The sequence below is a fragment of the Bos taurus genome, chromosome X (genome assembly GCF_002263795.3).
Source record: "Bos taurus isolate L1 Dominette 01449 registration number 42190680 breed Hereford chromosome X, ARS-UCD2.0, whole genome shotgun sequence".
Classification (NCBI taxonomy): domain Eukaryota; kingdom Metazoa; phylum Chordata; class Mammalia; order Artiodactyla; family Bovidae; genus Bos; species Bos taurus.
Window position 1 is genome coordinate 105,622,713 of NC_037357.1, and position 21,451 is coordinate 105,644,163.

At 40.5% G+C, this 21,451-nt stretch overlaps 1 protein-coding gene across 1 annotated transcript in view; it reads right to left on the reverse strand.

Moving 5' to 3' along the window:
• The window catches only part of CYBB (cytochrome b-245 beta chain), a 32,928-nt gene extending 22,633 nt beyond the window's left edge, over positions 1-10,295 (reverse strand). The window contains exons 1-3 of the mRNA NM_174035.4: positions 10,183-10,295; positions 7,929-8,024; positions 6,445-6,555 (exon numbers count right to left, since the gene is read on the reverse strand). Coding sequence (NP_776460.1) covers positions 6,445-6,555; positions 7,929-8,024; positions 10,183-10,227 — 252 coding nt within the window. The 5' untranslated portion in view covers positions 10,228-10,295. The remainder of the gene's footprint in view (positions 1-6,444; positions 6,556-7,928; positions 8,025-10,182) is intronic.
• Positions 10,296-21,451: the final 11,156 nt, after the last annotated feature.

A 21,451-nucleotide genomic window follows, 5' to 3' on the forward strand; every position in this document is an offset into this window, starting at 1 on the left:
CATGTTGATAGAGACAACAAAACAAGGGAAATCATTAAAGCAATCACAGCAAAAATAATAATAGCCAAGGGTATTTACAAAGAGCTTGTGCGGAAGTGTTTTACATGCATTGACTCATTTCATTCTTATATTAATTCTATGTGGGAGGTACCATTATTATCACCATATGATAGGCATAGAGAGGTTACCTTCCCCTAGGTTTCATAGTTAATAAGTGACAGAGTTGGCTGGTGTCTAAACCCCAGTTCCCTGATGCTAGAGATATCAACAATCTGATATTTCATACCTTTTATGATTACCTTGGCATTACAATGGAATTATGGCCAATTGGTTAGTGTAGTTTTCTTATGAACATATGTTAGAGGCTGTGGGTTTCAATGCTTCAATCTGGATTCAGGTCATCGCCCAAAATAGAGAAAAATTCTGCTTTTTGGTTGAATCAGAACCTTGTTTTCCTGAAAAGGGGTCAAGTGCTCGCTCTGGCTGCTTTGTTTCCAAGGGTAGATGTACTGGCATATAGATTCAGAAAACTTTTAAGGAGACCAAAGCAAAAAAAACCCCAAAACAAAACAAAAAACTTAGGTATTATAAATAACTGGTTCTAAACATGTTTACGGAGAAGGCAATGGCATCCCACTCCAGTACTCTTGCCTGGAAAATCCCATGGATGGAGGAGCCTGGTGGGCTACAGTCCATGGGGTCGCTAAGAGTCGGACACGACTGAGCGACTTCACTTTCAATTTTCACTTTCATGCATTGGAGAAGGAAATGGCAACCCACTCCAGTATTCTTGCCTGGAGAATCCCAGGGCCAGAGGAACCTGTTGGGCTGCCGTCTATGGGGTCGCACAGAGTCGGACATAACTGATGCGACTTAGCAGCAGCAGCAGCAGCAGCAGCAAACATGTTTAATTTCAATACAGGGGTATTAAATATTTGACTTACTTATTTTTAATAAAATATTCTGGTTTTACAGAAAAAATAGAATTATATGGAAAATTGTGCTTACTCCACTATCTTGGAGTTAGTTACATTTAGGGAGGTCAGGCTGTTTGGATCATGAAAGCAGATTCCTGAAACTGCAGAAATACTAGTAAGGAAGACGCATGATTCCAGAAAAAGGGAAAAAAACAATTAGGCTTTGTTGAGTGCCTTCTATGAGACAGGCAGCTTATCCATAATCACTACACCATTTAATATAACCAGATAAATATTACTATTTCAGAAAAAGGGAAAAAAACAATTAGGCTTTGTTGAGTGCCTTCTATGAGACAGGCAGCTTATCCATAATCACTACACCATTTAATATAACCAGATAAATATTACTATTTTCATTTTACAGATAACAAAACTGAAGCTTCCCAGATGGCTCAGTGGTAAAAAAAAAAAAAACAACTTCCTGCCAAGCAGGAGACCTGGCTTTGATCCCAGGGTAGGGAAGATCCCCTGGAGAAGGGAATGGGAACCCACTCCAGTATTCTTGCCTGGAGAATCCCCATGGACAGAGGAGCCTGGTGGGCTATAGTCCATGGGGTTGTAAGAGTCAGACATGACTTAGTGACTAAACCACCACCATATACATTTTATTAAAAGGAAAACCAGAGAGTTGTAGTCACTAATGAGTTAGTAAAATGGGGTCCTACTAGGGCACCAATCCCTCATTTTTTTCCTAGCCACCCTCTATAATGTGGTCAGGAATGGCAAACACATCCAAAGAGAAGCCATATATCATGATTATACCAGGCTTCCAGATACAATTTCCTCATTGTTTCCTGACAAGGAGGGGTGGTGGTGAGATGGTTGGTTGGGAAGGGAGGGCTTTGATGCCTGTGACTGCCCAGGGCTTTATTCTTCCTCGCTACCATGCAGATACCATTTTTATGCTTTTGAGTCACTTGTGAATTACCACCAGCCACCTACTAATGACCCAAGCTTCCATCATGCACCATAGCTTCTTCACTGAATGACCAGTGACTTCTTTTTTTTAGAAAAATATTTATCTATTTGGCTGTGCTGGGTCTTAGTTGTGGCATGAGGGATCCTCAGTAGAGGCATGCAGGATCTACTTGCCTAACTAGGGATTGAATCCTGGGCCCCTGTATTGGGAGCATGGAGCCTTAGCTACAGGACCATCAGGGAACTTCCACTCCATTGACTTATAACGGGGAGGCCCTCTGTTACTGTCAGCTAGAGCCTTGCTCAATCTCAGTAAGCTAACATTCAAGTGCTAGCGAGATTACTGAGTCACCTTGGCAGATTTCTACACTTGATTCAAACTGCAAGCATAAAAAAATTTTAAAAAGTTGAGAAACAGAACTACAAAGAAGTGCATATTTAATGGAGCGTAACATAAGCTTCTGTAACATGAGTGTTACGGAAACTTTAAAGTTCTATTTTATGTTCACCTGGTCTCACCACAAATGCCATAAATGAATCTGAATTAGATATCTATATGCAATTTGAGAGAAATTGCAAAGCCAGCCTTGACTCTACAGAACTCAGGCAAAGAAGCTGACAGAAACCTGGAAGCATTAGAATGTGCGATAAATATGAAGATCACCACTGGATTCATATAGCACTGTCTATAATTTTAAAATCCATGTTTATCTTCTATCCCTTCCATAAAACTCTAAGCTCTCTGAGCTCATGGCTCATCCATGTCTTATCCTCTACTCACTGTGTGTCCCCGTGCCTAGCACATAGTTAGCACTCAACAAATATTTGTTCAGTGACAACTCACTAGTTGACAGACTTAGTCAATTAATACAATTTTAGAATATCATTCATATCTGTTCTTACATTCACATTATTTCATTTGCTTTTTAGCTAAAAACAACAAAGAGGAAAAAAACAACAATGACTATGAGACAGGAAGTCTAAGAGCCTTGCCCTGGATCACATGTTGGATAGAGGGCTACGTTGAGAGCTTCTGACTCTCAGGCTATATAAGGTTATAGAAAAGAGCTCACTCTCTCACATTTCTATTTCTTTCTGATCTTCAGACTAGAACTTCCATCCAAGCTGAGGTTGTTAAGGTTTCTTTAGGGACGTCTGTCTGCTGAATCCCACTGTTCCCCATTTCCCTCAACAGAGCAGGCTCAGAGTGTTTATCCCTATCTTCCCTGGGAAAGGCCAACCCTGGGGTTTTCTTTCTCCAGCTAACCAGAAGGATTATAAAACCAGCTCTAAAGGAGTAAGACCATTGGACACTGAAGTTCTGTGACTGTTTAGTTTTCATAAAGGCCAACTAATAAATCCTTGAATCTATGACATCCTTGCCACTTCTAGGTTAGGTTATTAAGCCTGCCCAAACATTCATATATTTGATGGACTTCCTAAGGCTATAACAGCACCACAAGAGTTTTGAGTTTAGGTGGCAAGTGGGAAAATGAGCAGGCTCTGGGGGGCACAAACACCTGGGTTGGAACCTCAACACTCTCACTGAATTTCATCCCCACCTCACTGGCCTGACATGCAGATTTCATGGAGGTAATTTTATGAAGACTCAGTAAGTGGCAGCTGTTACCATTTCCAATGAGTCACAGTATGTCCACTCATTTTAATCCTAATCAAAAAAGAAGGTTCTTTGCCAAGTTCACATTTCAGGTTGGGAAATCTGGAAGGAAGACACACCCCATCTATAAAAGAATGTGACTTCCTCATTTTTGAAAAATGCGTTCTTTGATGTACAGGTCTCTCTCGTTAGAGAGCTGAACTTCTCTGCAACTTGAAGAACAGCCTCATTTCACCCTTGTCTTTAGAGACCCTCATTAGAATCTTCACTCCCTTAAGGTCACAGGAACCCTAAAAGTGGCCATTACAACATGTGCTGATCATAGCCACGAAATGGCAGTGCAATCTGAGCCTGTGGAGTAACAAGGATTTCTTAACAGGCTGTCCTGGTGAAAACACTGCCTGTTTCTCAGGGTTTACTTCCTCTAAATAGAAACTATTTGAACAGGAGGTATTGGGGGAGAATAAAACAGCTACAGTCCTTGAACTTCATTTAGAAAATGTCCAGATGTTGTACTTTACAGGCCGCCCTTCAAGAAAACTTTTCAATTGCCATATGATCCAGCAAATCCACTCCTTGGCATATATCCAGACAAAACTATAATTCAAAAAGATATGTACCCCTATGTTCACAGCAGCATTTGTTTACAGTAGCTGAGACATGGAAACAACCTAAATAAATGTTCATCAGCAGATGAATGCATAAAGAAGATGTGGTACACATATACAATGAAATATTATTCAGCCATAAAAAGAACGAAATGCAGCACCTAGATGCACCTAGATGCACCTAGAGATCATCATCCTAAGTGAAAGAAGTCAGAAAGAGAAAGAAAAACCCCATATATGTGGAATCTAAAATATGACACAAATGAAGCTATCTACAAACAGAAATGGAATTGCAGAAATAGAGAACAGACATGCAGTTGCCAAAAGGGAGGAGTGTTGGGGAGGGATGGAGTTCGGTACTAGCAGACGTAAATCATTACATTTAGAATGGATGAACAACAAGGTCCTACTGTAGAGAGCAGGGAACTATAGTCAGTGTCCTGTGATAAACTAGAATGGAAGAGAATATAAAGGAGAATGTATATATATGTATAACTTGGTCACTTTGGTATACAGTGTAGATTAACACAACACTGTAAATCAATTATAGTTCAATAAAAAAGAAAACTTTTCCATCAAATGGAGTTCTACCTCTGTGGTTTCTTAGGTTGAGAAGATTATTTTAGAAATCCTTGTGATCAATGTGTTAGTTATGGCTTGTTAACCCTATATTTGTAAATCAAGTGTTGTATTGTTCTTAAAAAAAAAAATCTCCTTAGGATCAATGTGAATTTAGTAAGACTAAGGAAAAGCGAGGTAGAGTTCAAGGCAAGTTCTAATTGTTATTGACAGTTTAGATCACTTTCCTTCCCCCACAGAGTCACTGATTATCAATTAAGATTAACACCTAAGCTATACATTTCAGATCCAAGTTTACTAGCAAAGCTCCAACTTGACCTCAGGTATCTACCATTTAAAATCCTTCACTCTCATCAAAGTAGATTGCTTGCTTCTCTCCACTATAAATGACTTCTATTTAATAGGTAATTTTTTAAAAAGCTATTTAATATAAAAGGAACATTTTATTAAAAGGAAAAACAGAGGCTGCATGCGTGCTAAGTCATGTCCAACTCTTTGCAACCCCATGAACTGTAGCTCACCAGGCTCCTCTGTCCGTGGGATTTTCCAGGCAAGAATACTGGAGTGGGTTGCCATTTCCTAATCCAGAGAATCTTCCTGACTCAGGGATTGAACCTGGGTCTCCTGCATTGCAGGCAGGTTCTTTACCACTGAGCCAGCAGGGAAGCCCCCAAACAGAGGCAACTAGTCACTAATGAGCAGTGGAATGGGTCCTCCCAGGCATCAGTCCCTAAGTTTGGAAGAGCTACCCTCTGTGGTGTGGTCAGGAATGGCCAACACTGCCAAAGAGAAGCCATAAGTCATGATCACACAGGACTTTCAATATGATTTCTTCACCATTTCCTGTGCTTTATATCTTCTACAGGCTTATTTTTATCCTTTATGCCCATATCTGATGCCACCTTCTCTAAGAATTCTTTTTTCATCCCCTGCACCACCTGATACAATTTCCTTTGCCTTTGCTTGATTCCCTGTAGCTCCTTCTTTGTAACATTTTGTGGGACCCATCACATTTTGCTTTGTATAATATTTGAGTATGTATGTAGATTCCAAGTTCCTTGCTTCTCATCTTTGTATAACAATAAGAAATTTGTATACCATTTTACAGATTACAAAAGTCCTTCCTACATAATCTTTTTTTATTCCAGCATAGTATATTAGGGGTTCAGTAGACTGTTGAAGCGAGGGTGAAGGAGCCTGGGGCATTTAGAAAGCTCTGAACTCCTCAATTCCATGGACCAAACACCTGTCACATTCATTGCACAGTGACTCATGGCTCATTGTTCCCATCTTCTTGGTATATTATCCACCAAAGAGATTTTCTCTGACTTAAACATTTTTAAAAACATGACACTATGAGATTAATCCCCAAATTTCACATCAGTCTCATTAATTTCTATATGTATACATATATATATATGTCATATTATGTATATCTGTGTGTGTGTGTACATGTACTTTTTTGCTATTGTGGAGGTATAGGTAGATTGGTTGTTTTGTTTTTTTGGGGGGTTTGTTTTGTTTTCAATGTCTGTTCCAGGTTAAAAGGTTGTCTCAGGGAGCTCCATCGACAGATAATATAAAAATAAACTAGAGAATCAAGCATGGCTTGCTTGTATAATGAATATTATACAGTGGTTGGAATTCTCATAAACCCTTGGTTTGCTTTTCCTATAAAAGGGCGTTGAGCTTGATGGCCTTCGAAATTTTGAGGAACTCAAACTTTGTAAACGTTGGTTCTTACCGCACTGGAACCCCTGAGGAAGGAGAGCAGATTTCGACAGACAGGCAGCAGAATCAGCATGCAGTTGAAATTCAGGCAGGCTGCAGGGGCTCTGGCCAGGGCCAGCGCTGACTGGAAAGGGCAGGATGAAAAGCAGGTGACTCCTGTGAGCCCAGAACACCCCCCCCCATCTCACTCCGGCCCCCCAACCCCCAGGCTTCCCAGCAAACATGAGGACCACACTCCAGAGACATCAAGTTATCTGGGAACGAAGGTTCTTCAAAGCCAAGGATTTATTTTGAAGGTCTTGCTCCCCACCCCAACATTTTTATTATGAACATTTTCAAACACAAAGAAAATCTGAAATAATTTCACAATGAATACCTGTTTATTCATTTCCCAGATTCTACCTTTTACATTTTATGAAGCTTGCTTTAGCACATGTCCATTAATCTATCCATTCATCTGCCTACCTCTGTATCCATCAGTGCATCTTATTTTTGATGCATTTCCAAGTTGCAGACATCAGTTCACTTCCTCCTAAATACTTTGGTATGCATATCATTAATTAGAGTTCAATATAGAAACTGGGGCTTTGTAAAGAAGATTTTCTTAGCACTTAGACTAACCTCAACAGTAACTAAGTAGGTATGGTGTAATGCTTTGGCATTAAAACTGTTCCTTGTAATGCCTAAAGAAACTGCATATATGCAATTAAATAGGGGGGAGGAAAATGCAAAAGGAAATCATCCTTTTAAGCATCAACCTGAATAAATTAACAACAATTATAATAACATAGTATAATTATATGCTATAATATTTATGCATATGATGCATAATACGTATTATAATTAGTATCATTAAGTAATCAATTTGTGGTTTCAGCATGATGTAACAAATGACATCCTCTGAGGCAGCCCTAATTGTAATTATTTTGTTTATGAAGAAGAACTCTGGCAGTTCAAGGAAACTGAGAATGCTAGTGGACCCAAGGAAACGCAGGGGCCTTTGCTCCGCCAGTCTAGTCAACGGATGTGACCTTTGGGCAAGTTCCTCAAAGGCTCCATATGTAGGGAGAGGCTTATTTCCTGAAGATTATTTCATAACATGTCACTAGGGCTTTTCATGAAAAAAGTAGTAGGAATCAGATGATTTAGAGAATACAGGAAGTCCCACTTGTGCTACCTGTGTCACCCTGGATGGATCTCTTCAACCTGGCCATCTATTCCAGAGTGAGTATTAGATTTCTCCTTTAAGCTAAACAGGTGCACAGTAGTTCTTGGGAGGGGAAGGTTGCTGCTGGGACCTTCTGCCACCCTTTTGTTTGTCCCACACTGGAAGACCTAAAGACTCTTGCTCAGGGGGTTGCAATGGAGGGACTGAGGCCAATGGTGCTGTTGGGTTGGTCAGAATATTTCTTTAAAATGTTAAGAGGAATAGGAACAAGAATCTCTGATTAGACATGGGAGCCAGTCAATACCATGGGAAATGGAACTTATACTTACCCCAAGAAGTTTTCGAGTGTAAAAGAACTTATCTGGGATATCATAAACCCGGTAGTACCAGACAAAAAGGAAGACGTTCATCCCCAGCCATACCAGCTGCACAAATAGAAATGGTTGCGTAAAGTTTTCAAGTTTCAACAGGCAGATTTCACACCAGGTTGGAGTCAGACCAGGGTCAAGACCTCCCCATGGACAGCTCTCAATAAAGGTGGTTACAAAGCTGGGTGGAACCAGCTTCGAACCAGCTCTTTCCTGCAAAGGTGTCTCTGCACTTTGGTAGTAACCTTTCCACTCTGTCTTGTCCCCTGTGATTGTTCTATTACTTGGCCACTATGCCGTTATTATCTGTCTATCTCTTCTTGTTTCTCCTTCTCTTAGGTTGATAGATGATAGCAAGTGACTTGAAGGGAAAGGAATCTGTTACTATGCTGTCTCTCACATCAGGAAGACTCTGTGTTTGATTCTCAATTCTCACAGGTGGAAGATCTCCCTCCATCACACAGCATCTTGCCCCAGTTAGTGGCAAGTCTTTAATTCTACTTGATGAATTTTGCTTCAAGTGAGCATCAATGAGGGGATGACTGCATGCTAAGTTGCTTCAGTCGTATCTGACTTTTTGTGACCCTATGGACCGTAGCCTGCCAGGCTCTTCTGTCCATGTGATTCTCCAGGCAAGAGTACTGGAGTGGGTTGCTATGTCCTCGTCCAGGAGATCTTCCTAGCCCAGGGAATGAACCTGCATCTCTTGTGTCTCCTTCATTGGCAGGCAGGTTCTTTTCCAATAGAGCCACTTGGGAAGCCCAAGGGGATGAGAGGCATGGGATTTATTATTATTATTATTAAAAGGAGATTCTTCTAGACTGTGAGTGTTGATTTCATCTCAAGCACTGACTGCATCCAACAATGACTCTGCCCGGTGCTCCACCTTCAGGTCCCCAGTGGCTATCTTTTCTTAACTGAGCTTTCAGTTTATTTAATGTCCTTCAATGCTGGAAAATAGTCTCTCTTTACAAAGAAGAAGGTGCTAAAGCCACTTCTCCATTTCCTAACTTTGTCATGTTTACTCTTGATTTCCAAGCTGTGTCTTCACTTTCAAGTATATGAATGCATAATTTAGATGGAGGTCATTTCCCTGGGAAAACTGTGGTAAGGGCTAAAAGTATAATTTGAACTTAGTTTCTATAGGAGTCATCTGTTCTTAAAACAGAAATGAGAAATCAACTTAAGAGCTTTGAGTCCTCAGAACAATTCTGTATTTTGTTAGTGTTAATTTGGATTTTTTAATGAAAAAAATATTGTGGCTTTTATTTTATTTGTGCCACTTGTTTCTACCTCTCCAGCTAAAAAAGTCATATTTACTTAATGACAATTCTTTCAAAAATTTCATTCATAGGTGTCCTTTTAAAAAATCTGGATAATACTTTCATTGGCTACTGGAAAAGCTACTTATAAATCATATTTCTATCTTCCCAACCATCTGTGATTGCTTTGCTGAGACCACCACCTTAAAATAATAGTTAATACGTGTTATGTTAAAAACTAAAGAAATCAACATGTCTATTAGAAAAATCGCCATATCTTTACTTAAAAGTTGTTTCTCATGATAGATTATATTAATTTATATATAACTGTGTAATATATATCATACATACATTATACACATACATCTAGATAGTTTACTTCAATTCCTTTTCCTTGACTTAGAAAAAAAAAAAACTTCATAAATAACTAAAGTTTACCTCAGAAGAAAGAAGATACTTCTTAAAAAGAGAAAATTGAAAAATTCAATTATTTTTGGTGTAATTACTGAAAATACAGGCCAATTTCCCGTACATCAGCCAATCTTGTATTTGTTATTTGGAAAACTGTATAAAGTTTCAATTGCCCATTTTTAGGTGGTATAAGTACATAAAAAATAGAAAAACTTGCTTCTAAGTAAACATTGTAACCAATTCATATTCAGGGATCGTCATCATGAAATGTCTTCTACTCCCACTGTGAAATGCTGGCTAATTTAGTACTTCTAAAAAATCCCAGAAATAAACTAGGCAAAGTGAGCCCCTAGATACATTCCTTCCATGAGTAAATCTGGAAGAATGGACTCATTCTATATCCATCAGATGGATGCATGTTCACATAAATAAGTTTCAACACAATTTCTCAAATGAATGAAATAAAGCTTTGCTCTATTTTCATTTTCAAGAGAACATAGACAAGTTAGAGAATTTGTAATTTCTTTCTTATTGGTACTTACAATGACAAAGATGGAGATGCCCTCATTCACAACCCAGTTCCCCATGGTAGCAGAGGTTCAATGCCTTGAGTTTGCCTTTCTTCTCTGCTATGCTTCTTCTTCCCATGAGGAAATGAAAACAGCAGCCTTGGGGCAATCTGTTTCCTTTTCTATTATCAGAAATTAGCTAATCATTGGTCAACTGAAAAGCTTGTTTCCATAACAAATTTAAATTTTTAAACCACAAAAAAAAAGACAGAAAAAAAGTCTACAATGATCCAATCACAATTAAACATAGTGAGAAATGAAACTAATTTCTACAACTTAAAGACAAATAACAGTGTAATTCATAGTGAATTACACAGTGAATTAATTTTTGGACTGACTGGTTAGCAAATGGCAATTTTTAAAAAGTCACCCAACTAGCCATGATTTCGTGTTAGGTTAAAAAAAAAAATTAGATAGATGTGATCTTTTTTGATAGGCTGGAGCAGCATTTATAATCTTACTGAGAAAAATAATAACAATAGTGATGGCTGATATTTATACCATGCTTACATTACGCCAATTTTCTAAGATACATATGTGTGTGTATGTGTATGTACATACACATACACACACACACATATATATATATAAGTTGATACACATCTATGTGTGTGTCTACACACAAAGGCACCCATATACACACATATATAAATTCAGTATGTAAATAAATTAATTCTAATATTCAACCTTATAAAGTAGTCTCTATTATTATGATTACATTTACATATGAGGAAACTGAGACCCAGAGCAGTTAAGTTGCTTGGCCAAGGTCATACAATTAAGAAACTGTGGAGTTGGGACTTGAAAGCCAAGTCATTTGGCCATCTTTTGACCATGAAAGCCTGACAGTGGCACCTCATCCCAAATCACTTCCAATACAACTATGGGTAAAGAAAACAACAAATAGGCCAAAATGTTTGGATGGCTGTAGTAGTCCCAGGTTGACAGGTCATTTTTCTAGGCAGGGTAGGTAAACAGGGTCAGAAAGGTATGTTCGACATGGTGGATGTCAAAAGTCAGATTTAGCATCCCCCCAACCCCCGCCTGACTCCCACCCAGTCTTCAGGACATGAAAGAGACAAGGGTAGGGTGGTAACGCCACTATGAGTTCAAAGTTGACTAATTGCACTAATTGTAGAACAGCTAGAGTAGAGAGGTAAAAGAAGAAACTGGAGGAGCAAAAGGGAAAAAGAAGAAAAAAGAGAGAGAGAGAGGCCTGAACTATTTGGGTTGGTGTCTACTGAAGCACTTGAGACAACCTGCAGAATTGTGACCATGAGTAAAGTAATTATTTTTCACCTTTTAATATTTAAGGAAAGGTACTCAACCGTGACTTTCTGCATGGCTCTTGAATCATGCGTAACCCACATCAAGGACAATCAGCTTCATGGTTCAGTTACACACAGAGATGAATTCAAAGAAACACAGACAATCAAGTTATGTGTCAGTAATTTGCCTCTCTGCTCTGGGATCTATTCCTCACCCTTTCCTTGTTCTGTTCTGTTTTAGAGAGAGTTGTATTTGCCAGGCTCCTTGGCCCACTGGCTTCTGGGATGTTCAATTAAACTGGAGGATGAGGAGCAGGCGAGGAGTCAGAGTGCTTCTTCCCCTGGCTTTCAGCTTCAAGAGGGGTCTCAGAAGTGCTTGCCTTTAACCAGAAACTCCAGCTCCCACCAGTCACCCTTTCTCCCTGTGGCCTGAGCTCCTGCTGGCCATCACCAATATAGGTCCAGCTCCTACCAGATGGCCATCGCTTCTGGGCTTGAGTTACACCAACTCCTCCCAGGTTCCCTCCAACCTGGAGGGTGGTCACCACTTCCTGTAGCTGTTAATCTTTATGTTGCCTCTGTACCCACGTTGGGATTCTCCAGTTTCACATCATCCATGTAACAAATCCCTGGTGTGAAATTCCCTCTGTTGAAACAGGGTGGTTTCTGTTTTTCTGACTGAACTTTGCCTGATACAGAAAGTAATTCAGACCTGTACTCATTTTCTCATGGAATTAAAGAAGTGAGGCATGTATGCCTAAAGAGGAATAAACACCTTAAAATCTGCTCTCTCTCTTCCTGCCACTCTCAAACTCTTCCACAGGGAGGATTCCTGCTCCATCAGGGTCTTTGAAATTTACCAAAGTAGTCCATCGACAGATGAAGATGTGCTACATAAATACAATGGAATATTGTGCTGTGCTTAGTTGCTCAGTTGTATCTGACTCTTTGTGACGCTATGGACTGTAGCCCACCAGGCTATACAGTCCATGGGATTCTCCAGGCAAGAACACTGGAGTGGGTTGCCATACTCTACTCCAGGGGATCTTCCCAACCCAGGGATCAAAGCCAGGTTTCCTCCTCTGCAGGCAGATTCTTTACCATCTGAGCCACCAGGGAAGCATATTACTCAGCCATAAAAAGGAAAGAAATTGGGTCATTTATAGAGATGTGGATGGACCTAGAGTCTGTCATATAGACTGAAGTAAGTCAGAAAGAGAAAAACAAGTATCATATATTAATGCATATATGTGGAATCTAGAAAATTGGTTCAGATGAATCTATTTGTAGGGCAGGAATAGAGATGCAGATGTAGAGACTGGACGAGTGGACATGGTGGGGCGACGGGATGAATTGGGAGATTAGGACTGACATATATACACTACCATGTGTAAAACAGATGGCTAGTGGGAAGCTGCCATACAGGGAACTCAGCTTGGTGGTCTGAGGTGGTCTAGGTCTTGGTGACCTAGAGGGGGAGGGGGTGTGTGTGTGAGGGAGGTCCAAGAGAGAGACAATATATATATACACACACACACATATAGCTGATTCACTTCATTGTACAGCAGAAACCTACACTACATTGTACAGCAACTATACCCCAATTAAAAAAAAAAAACAACTTGCCAAAGTCTTCCCCTCTCCACCCCTCCCTGCTTCTCTCTTTTCTAACCTACTGGCTGATCGTCCCTTTACCCTACCTATCTTAAACTTCAAGTCTCTCCCACATTTTGTCATCTACCTCCCAAGGACCGTGCTCTGCTGGGGCAGCAATTGCAAGGGGACCATAGATACTCATATACTAGGAAATAATGCTCCTTGAACATTTCCTAACTCCTTTCTCCTCCCTCCACAGTTTGAGAAGAAAATTTAAAAAAGAAAGAATATTTTTATGGGTGATCAACCATTCCCTCCTATGGCTTCTTTTTTCTCCTTTATAAAAATAATCACAGGGCTGTGAGTAGAGATGTCTTGAGAGACTTAAGAACCTCAATCAGTTTCACAGTTGGAGGAAGAGAGCTCAGTTGCAATGAAGAGTGAAATCTTTCTTTTATAGCAAGTAACTTCCCTTTTGAGAACACTGTTCAAGTTAATTTCAATGTTCTCTGCTCTTGAAAAGACAAGCAGGAAGTTTGATAAAGGAGCAACAGGTATTGGCTGACTGGTATTGACTGGACATGGAGAATGAAGAAAATTGAACCTCTATGCATCAGCTAACAGTTTATCTTCTCCCGGTCACTTGGGTTTCCATTGCCTCCTAAGCTGTTAGTGTCAAGTTAGACTGTGATAAATGCAAGAAAGTGTTCAACCCTTCTAGCAGGCAGTAATGACAATGACCAACACCATCAGCTTGTGATTGAAATCCTAGACACCTCTTGCAGAGGGAAAAAAGAGAGACAGACCCATGTCTCTAGGGGATCCCTAGATTTTGCATTCTGAGTATAATTCTTTCCCGATTTGTCAAATTAAAAAAGTATGTGAAAGTGAAAGTTGTGCAGTCATGTTTGACTCCTTGTGACCCCATGGACTACAGCCTGGCAGGCTCCTCTGTCCATGGAATTCTCCAGACAAGAATACTGAAGTGAGTAGCCATTCCCTTCTCCAGAGCATCTTTCTGACCCAGGGATCGAACCTGGGTCTTCCACACTGCAGGCAGATTCTTTGCTGTATGAGCCACCAGGGAAGCTTTGTCAAATTAAAAAAAAAAAAAAGTATACTAAAGTTATTTCCAGAAGGATGTATGGAATGGTGAAGAAAGATAGGTATGTTACTGCACCAAGATTCCTGAAAAATTTCATTCCTGGTAATGATGAAAAATGGATTATCTCTACCGTGCAAACTATTCTTTTCAGAACTACCATGTTCCCACTCGCTATCCATCCATGAGGTATGTGGCCCCACTTCCCTTGCTTAAGGGTGACTAATGAGAGGACCTCATCCTCCTGGAAATAGTAACTGTCTCAGGGATGGGCACTTGACCCAAATGAGGTCAATGAGAGTTCTTTTTGCACAATGAGGGAATTTTTAGGGTCTATGGAGGTGAGAGAGTGAAGCTCTTCTTTCTTTGTTCTTTGTGAATATGCATGTCTGCTGCTGCCACTGACCATCTCTACTACTTTGTGCCAAGAAGCTGCATAAGAATCATGCCAACACAAAATCAGATCAGTAGTTGGGGAAGGAGTGAGAGGTCTGGAGACAAATATAACAGCATTTGCTTTCTGGGTCTGATCTATCTGAGACACTTGGATATCTCAGTTATTCTCACAGATTGGGTTCCCTGGAAGTACATTACAAGTTGGAGATTAGTGCTGAGGAGTTTGATCTGAGAGTGTCTTTGGAGGCACGCACCCACATAAAGGAAGGAAAAATAAGAAAACAGCAGTGGGCAGAAGGAGAAGCTGAATTATCATGTGGTCATAAGAAGGCCTCAGCAACCCTGTGGGGAGAAGTGAAGCTGCGATGACTGGATGATCTTGGGCAAGACAGTTGCTCTTCACTAAGACACTCCCTGGAGGTGTAGACAGCAGGGGACTAAGTCTTTCACTTTTGAAGTTGCCACATTATAGTATCCAACTCAGTTACACAAGCCATAAATTCCTATTTTTAAGGGGAAGAAAAAACAGTTTGAGTTGGCTTTCTACCACTTATACCTAGAAGGGTTCCTACTAAAGCATGTTGTAATGGAAACCACTTTTATTCTATAACCACAGGCTCAAAGGTTAGTGAAAGTTGAATAAGGCTGCTGGAATGGGATCCAGATATTCTATTTCTTGTTTGAAGGGGAAAAAAGAGCAAAAGAAGAGACACGGAGGAAGGGGTAATTTACTGATGTAGGTGATTAGAGGCATTAAGAACATGGTTTTACCTGATACTTTATTTATTAGAAAGTGAAAATGTCTGGTGATGATTTAAAATTTAACTCTTTAGATTGTGATTTGTATACATTTATTCACAAGAATAAGGAAGAAAATGAGGAAAGCTTACCTATTTTCTCTCACTAATCACTGATTTGAATTTAAAACTTGCGAGGACGCTTCCTGAGTAAATAATTTTTTTTCTTGAAAAAAATCTATTTTTACAGACTTTAGCTAGGTCCTAACAATAGCTAACATTTGTAAAGCATTTTACACATGCCAAGTGCCTGATGTGCCTTATCTCATTCACTTTTCACAGTCTTATTATGAAGTGTGCAAACTTATCATATCCATATGAAGTAGGATGAATATTGTGTGTTAGTCACTCAGTTGCATCTGACTCTATGCGACCCCATGGACTGTAGCCCCCCAGGCTCCTTCGTCCATGGAATTCTCCAGGCAAATATACTGGAGTGGGTTGCCATTTCCTTCTCCAGGGCATCTTCCTGACCCAGGATCAAAATGAGGTCTCTTGCACTGCAGGCGAGTTCTTTACCATCTGAGCCACCAGGGAAGGTATTGCCCCCCGCCCCAGCCAAAATGTCTAGGTACTGATTCCCAAAACCTATGAATATGTTACTTTACATGGTTAAAGTAACTTTAACTTTGCTTTGAAGACATGATTGAGTTAAAAATTTTGAGATGGGGAAATTATTAGGGATTATTCTGAGTAGGCCAATGTAATCCCAAGGGCCCTTATTCGAAGGAGGCAGGAGGTTCAGATGCATTGAGAGAGGATGTGAGGGATGAGCTAGAATTCAGAGAGCAGAGAAGATGCTATGTGGCTGACTTCCAAGATGGAGGAAGAAGCCCTGAACAAAGGAATGCAAGGAACGCAGCTCTAGAATCTGTAAGAGGCAAGGAAAGAGATTTTCTTCTGGAGCCTCCAGAAGGGATGCAGGCCTGCTGACACCTTGATTTTAACCCCATGAAAGGGATTCCAGACCTCTGACCTCCAGAACTGCAAGAAAGTAAGTTTGTGCTGATTTAAGCCAGTCGTTTGTGGAAATTTGTTACAGCAGCAATAGAAGACTCACATCCCTCTTTAAAGACCAGAGATAAGAGCCGTGAGGAGATAAAGTAGCTCGCCCAGAATCACACGGTTGCTTGATGCTGGAGCTGAGATTTGAATGCAGGCAGTCTGATGCATCACTGCTTATTCGCACCTCCAGAATCATTTTGTAAAGCTAGGTTTTCATTGTCAATAATAAAATCATTTATTTTGGAGCATCAGCTGCTGTCCCAAGATCCCTGGATTGAACTCTGCTATCCTGCTGTTAGTTTGCAACACATGGCTCTCCCACCTAGGACTGACCAGAATTGCCCTTGATTTCCAGTCTCCCTCTGACAGTCTAGATGTTGCAGATGGTTTCCTGCAGTAACCATTGGCATGCAGAACTGGCTCCACCCAAGAAGCCTGAAGGAGTCTGTTGAGCCACAAGGGTGACTCCGTACTACCAGTTTCTGCCTATTTCACCCTCTGTTTCTGTGTTTCTGCTATCACCTTTCCTTGCCCCAGGAGGTATCTGAGCTCTCATAGCCCCACTTGCAGCAGTTAGCAAGGGTTCATTCTGGAGAAGATGCTAATCAGTCACTTCAGTGTTAGCCGGGCTTCCCAGGTAGCTCAGAGCGTGGAGAACCTGCCTGCCAATGCAGGAGATGCAGGTTCAATCTCTGGGTCAGGAAATCCTTGCCTGGAGAATCCCATGGACAGAGGAGCCTGGCGGGCTACAGTTCATAGGGTCGTAAAGAGTTAGACATGACTGAGCAACTAAACATCATCATTGTCATCATAAGTGTCAGCCACATGAGACAAGCAAGTGTCAGTTCTTGTAGGACCACTGGCATTGAAATAGGATTCTCTCCAAGAGAAAAAGCATCTTCATTTCATGTGAGCCTGAGGTCTAGTTCCCTTGACAGTTTCACCAAATAATGTCTAGCCTAACAAAACTTAATAATAGGATCTGACTGCTTGCTAAGGAGAAACTGAAAATATTTCAGGTCAATACTTGTAGCCACATGCAAAAATCTGTTAAGATATATAATCCAGTACAGTTGTCAAAATTAGGAGATACAATACAAATACAATATTATTGTGTAATCTACAGTTCATGGAGTTTACCAACTGCCTTTTTTGTGATTTGTTGTTGTGCTCTGGAATCTAGTCTAATATCATGTACGGAATATAGTTGTCATTTATCTCTGGGCTCCTTTAATCTGGACCAGTTCCTGAGTTTTTATTTATTAATTTTTCCTGATTGTGGCATGTTTGAAGAATATAGGCTGGTTATTGCATAGAATGTCCCTCCTTTTGAGGTACTGCATTTGTTTATGACTAGACTCAACTTTGGAGAAGGCAATGGCACCCCACTCCAGTACTCTTGCCTGGAAAATCCCATGGACGGAGGAGCCTGGTGGGCTGCAGTCCCTGGGGTCTTGAAGAGTCACATGCAACTGAGTGACTTCCCTTTCACTTTTCACTTTCATGCATTGGAGAAGGAAATGGCAACCTACTCCAGTGTTCTTGCCTGGAGAATCCCAGGGACGGGGGAGCCTTGTGGGCTGCCGTCTATGGGGTCACACAGAGTCGGACACGACTGAAGTGACTTAGCAGTAGCAGCAGACTCAATTTACGCCTTTTGGGTGGGAATATGCTAGAAATGGCAAGTGTCCTTGTTAGAGCATCACATCAGGGAGGCACATGATGTCAGTCTGTCACATTGCTGATGATGACCTTACTCTTAGACAATACACACAGAAATCTTTAAGAGTAAATGTAGGCCATTTATTTTCAAATGGTTTAAAAACAATAACCATGATCGTGGAAATCTGACCAAATGGTAATAGCTGATAAATCTGGGTCAACAGCACACTGGGTTTCTTTGTCCTGTTCTGATAACTCTACTGCAGGCTTGACATCATTTTTAAATAAAGCAGCTTAAAAATCTGACATATTAGAAGCTGTCTTCAGTGTGTACAGATTGCTCTGGCACTTGGGGACAGCATTGGTTTGGGGAGTGGATGCTGCTTTTTGTGAGGGAAGGCACTTCAATGGGCTTCTTGGTGATTCAAAGGTATTGCCTGGTCAAGGGGTTAGAGGTAGAGCCAGAGAAAAGCTAAGCTGCTTAGCATAATACAACAAAAGGATGATGTCCTTGAGTGGAGAAACTTACAGTGTTACCTTGATATGAGGCTTGCACTGGAGACCATGAAATAGAATGTCCTGGAGGACAGAAGTGTTTCTCACAGAGATGAGTAACAGGCCCAAGAACAGAACAGAGTATCTGGCCCAAGAGAGGACATGGGCAGGATTTCCCTAGTATCCCAGTGGTTAGGACTTCATGCTTCCAATGCAGGGGGCACCAGTTTGATACCTTGTCAGGGAACTAAGATTCTACATGCCTTGTGGCATGGTCGGGGGGTGGGGGCAGGGGTGGGGGTGGGGAAGTCATCTAATTTTTAAAAAGAGAAAGAGGACATGGGCAATAAGGAACTTTCCTGTTCATGGTAATAATCTGTGAGAACGGGGCCACATGATAATGATTGTTGGTTTTCCCTTTTCTATAGTGTCATTCCTTTATGTTGTTCCTCTGTCTTCACTACAGCTGATAAACCAGCACGACATAGCATCAGCCTTGAATTAATGGTCATCTTGAGGGATAAAGTGGAAGCTGGCCATGTGGTGAAATAGACTAGGAGGGCTTGAGGCAGAAAGGAGAAAAAAAAAAAAAAAAGATGAGATGATCAGACGTGAAAGGAAGAGCAGGAGACAATCAGGAGGATACCAACAGTCTGAAAAATTCCTGGAAATATTTGGGAAAAGACACTGGACTTCCAGGCATTCTGTGGTGTTTGAATTGTAGTGATTTGGCTGTTAAGGAGAAGAAAATTGCAGAACTCTAGAGAATGTGAGCATATATAGGAAAGTAGAGTTCATTGGCCACATGTGGGTCATGTACAATAAATGGTTAAAAAAATATGCTTGAGTGGTTTATTCAAGTCCAAAGGAAGAGTTGGTGTGCCTAACTTCTACTACAACAAGCACCAGGAGAATAATGATTTTTTTAGGCAAATTCATCCCTTGCATATGAGGTGGATCAAGAATGAGAATATTCCTTTGTGTGCACTTTCAAACTTTGCTAATTTAGGGACCATGTGTAAAAATAAGAAGGCAGGTAATGACTATTTATTTGATTTTAGCACAGTGAGATTATTAATTTGTGGTTACTTGTGAGATTTACTGCACTGCTTTCTTGACACTGAGATTTCAGGAATTTAAAAAGTCAAAGAAGCTCTACAACAAGAGTTCAAATGAACCATGAAGTTTTATTTTCTCACTTATGTGAGAAGACATCTGCACACACTGAACTTGAAACTGCAGGCTAAAAATGTGAAATACTGTTGTCAGTTCAAGGAAGTGAAGATATTCAGACACAACTCAGACTGTTATATAATTCAGAGAGCACATCTATTTCCCTTATTAAACTTCCCTGGACTCAATGGATTCATGAGTTTGAACAAAGGCAAACATTTTTGTGGAAATGAAACCACAATTAAAAAAAGATTTGATGACTCTGGATGCTATTTAACATTTATTCAGTTGCCTTAGAAATTTAAATGTCTATATCTATACACATATAATTGGATAAATATCAGTCCTGAGAGTGTGATTCAGTTTTAAAAGCACTGATTGGGCTTAAAAACAACACATGCCCATCAAAGCTGATAGTGTCCATGGAAATATGTGTCTCTAGATGCTAAAACTCTCATAAAATATCTAGCAATATGGTGCAATGATGAACAATGTTTGGGTCTTAAGTGACTGTATAAAATTGCAATTATTAACGAAATGAAGAGAAAGTGTTAGTCGCTCAGTCATGTCCAATTCTTTGTGACCCCACGGACTATAGCCTGCCAGGCTTCCCTGTCCATGAAATTCTCCAGGCAAGAATACTGGAATGGATAGCCATTCTTTTCTCCAGACGATCTTCCCAGCCCAGGGATTGAACCTGGGTCTCCTGCATTGCAGGCATTAATGAAATAGCTGAAATCAAAGAGGCACCATGAGCAATGCAAACTCAGAGTCAAAATGAGGTACTCTCTAACTCGATCCATTTCCCCAGGATGGTTTAACCTGTTAAATACCAGCACAGCAGGCACTGTTTTCATTACTCTCAAGATTTTCTTAATTCCCTTCTCCCCCACTGCCTCCCAATATAGAGAATGAAAACAAAAACAGAAATAAAAACAAATACAAGGTCTCTGGAAGCTCCCAAACTTCCTCGCAAGTTGACTTTAAAATATAATCTTCCAGGACTTCCTTGGTGGTCTAGCGGTTAGGAATCCACCTGCTAAAGCAGGGGACAGGGGTTCGATCCCTAGTCCACGAAGATTCCACCTGCCCGTGCAGTGACTAAGCCTGTGTGCCACAACCACCGAGCCCATGTACCTAGAGCCTGTGCTCCTCAGCAAGAGAAGCCCACACACTGCAATGAAGAGTAGTCCTGCTGACTGCAACTAGAGAAAAGCTAGTGCACAGCAATGAAAACTCAGCATGGCCAAAAATTACAAAGTATCTTCCAGGAGAATGGAAGGTAAGACATTACAGGGAAAAAATTTCCTTTTATTGAAAAACTGTAATAATAATGAAGTCAAGGATGATGTCAGGGAAAATAGTGGTTTTATGGACTGAATTCAGTCCCTCTAAAATCTGGGGGTAGGGGTAGGAGGGAGGTTTAAGAAAGAAGGAATTATTATACAAATAGCCAACTCATGGTGTTATACAGCAGAAATTAACACAACATTGTAAAGCACTATAACCCAATAATAAAATTTAAAAAAATAAATAAAAAATAAAGCTTATCTGTTATATCCCTAACCACCACTGTGACTGTATTTGGACTCAGGGACTTTAGGAGGTAATTAAGGTTACATGAGACCACAAGGATGGGGCCCTAATCTGATTGGACTGGTGTCCTCATAAGAAGACTTTGACACCAGAGAGCTCTCTCTTCTCCCCTGTGTGCAAGAGAAGAGTCCATGTAGGATACAGTGAGGAAG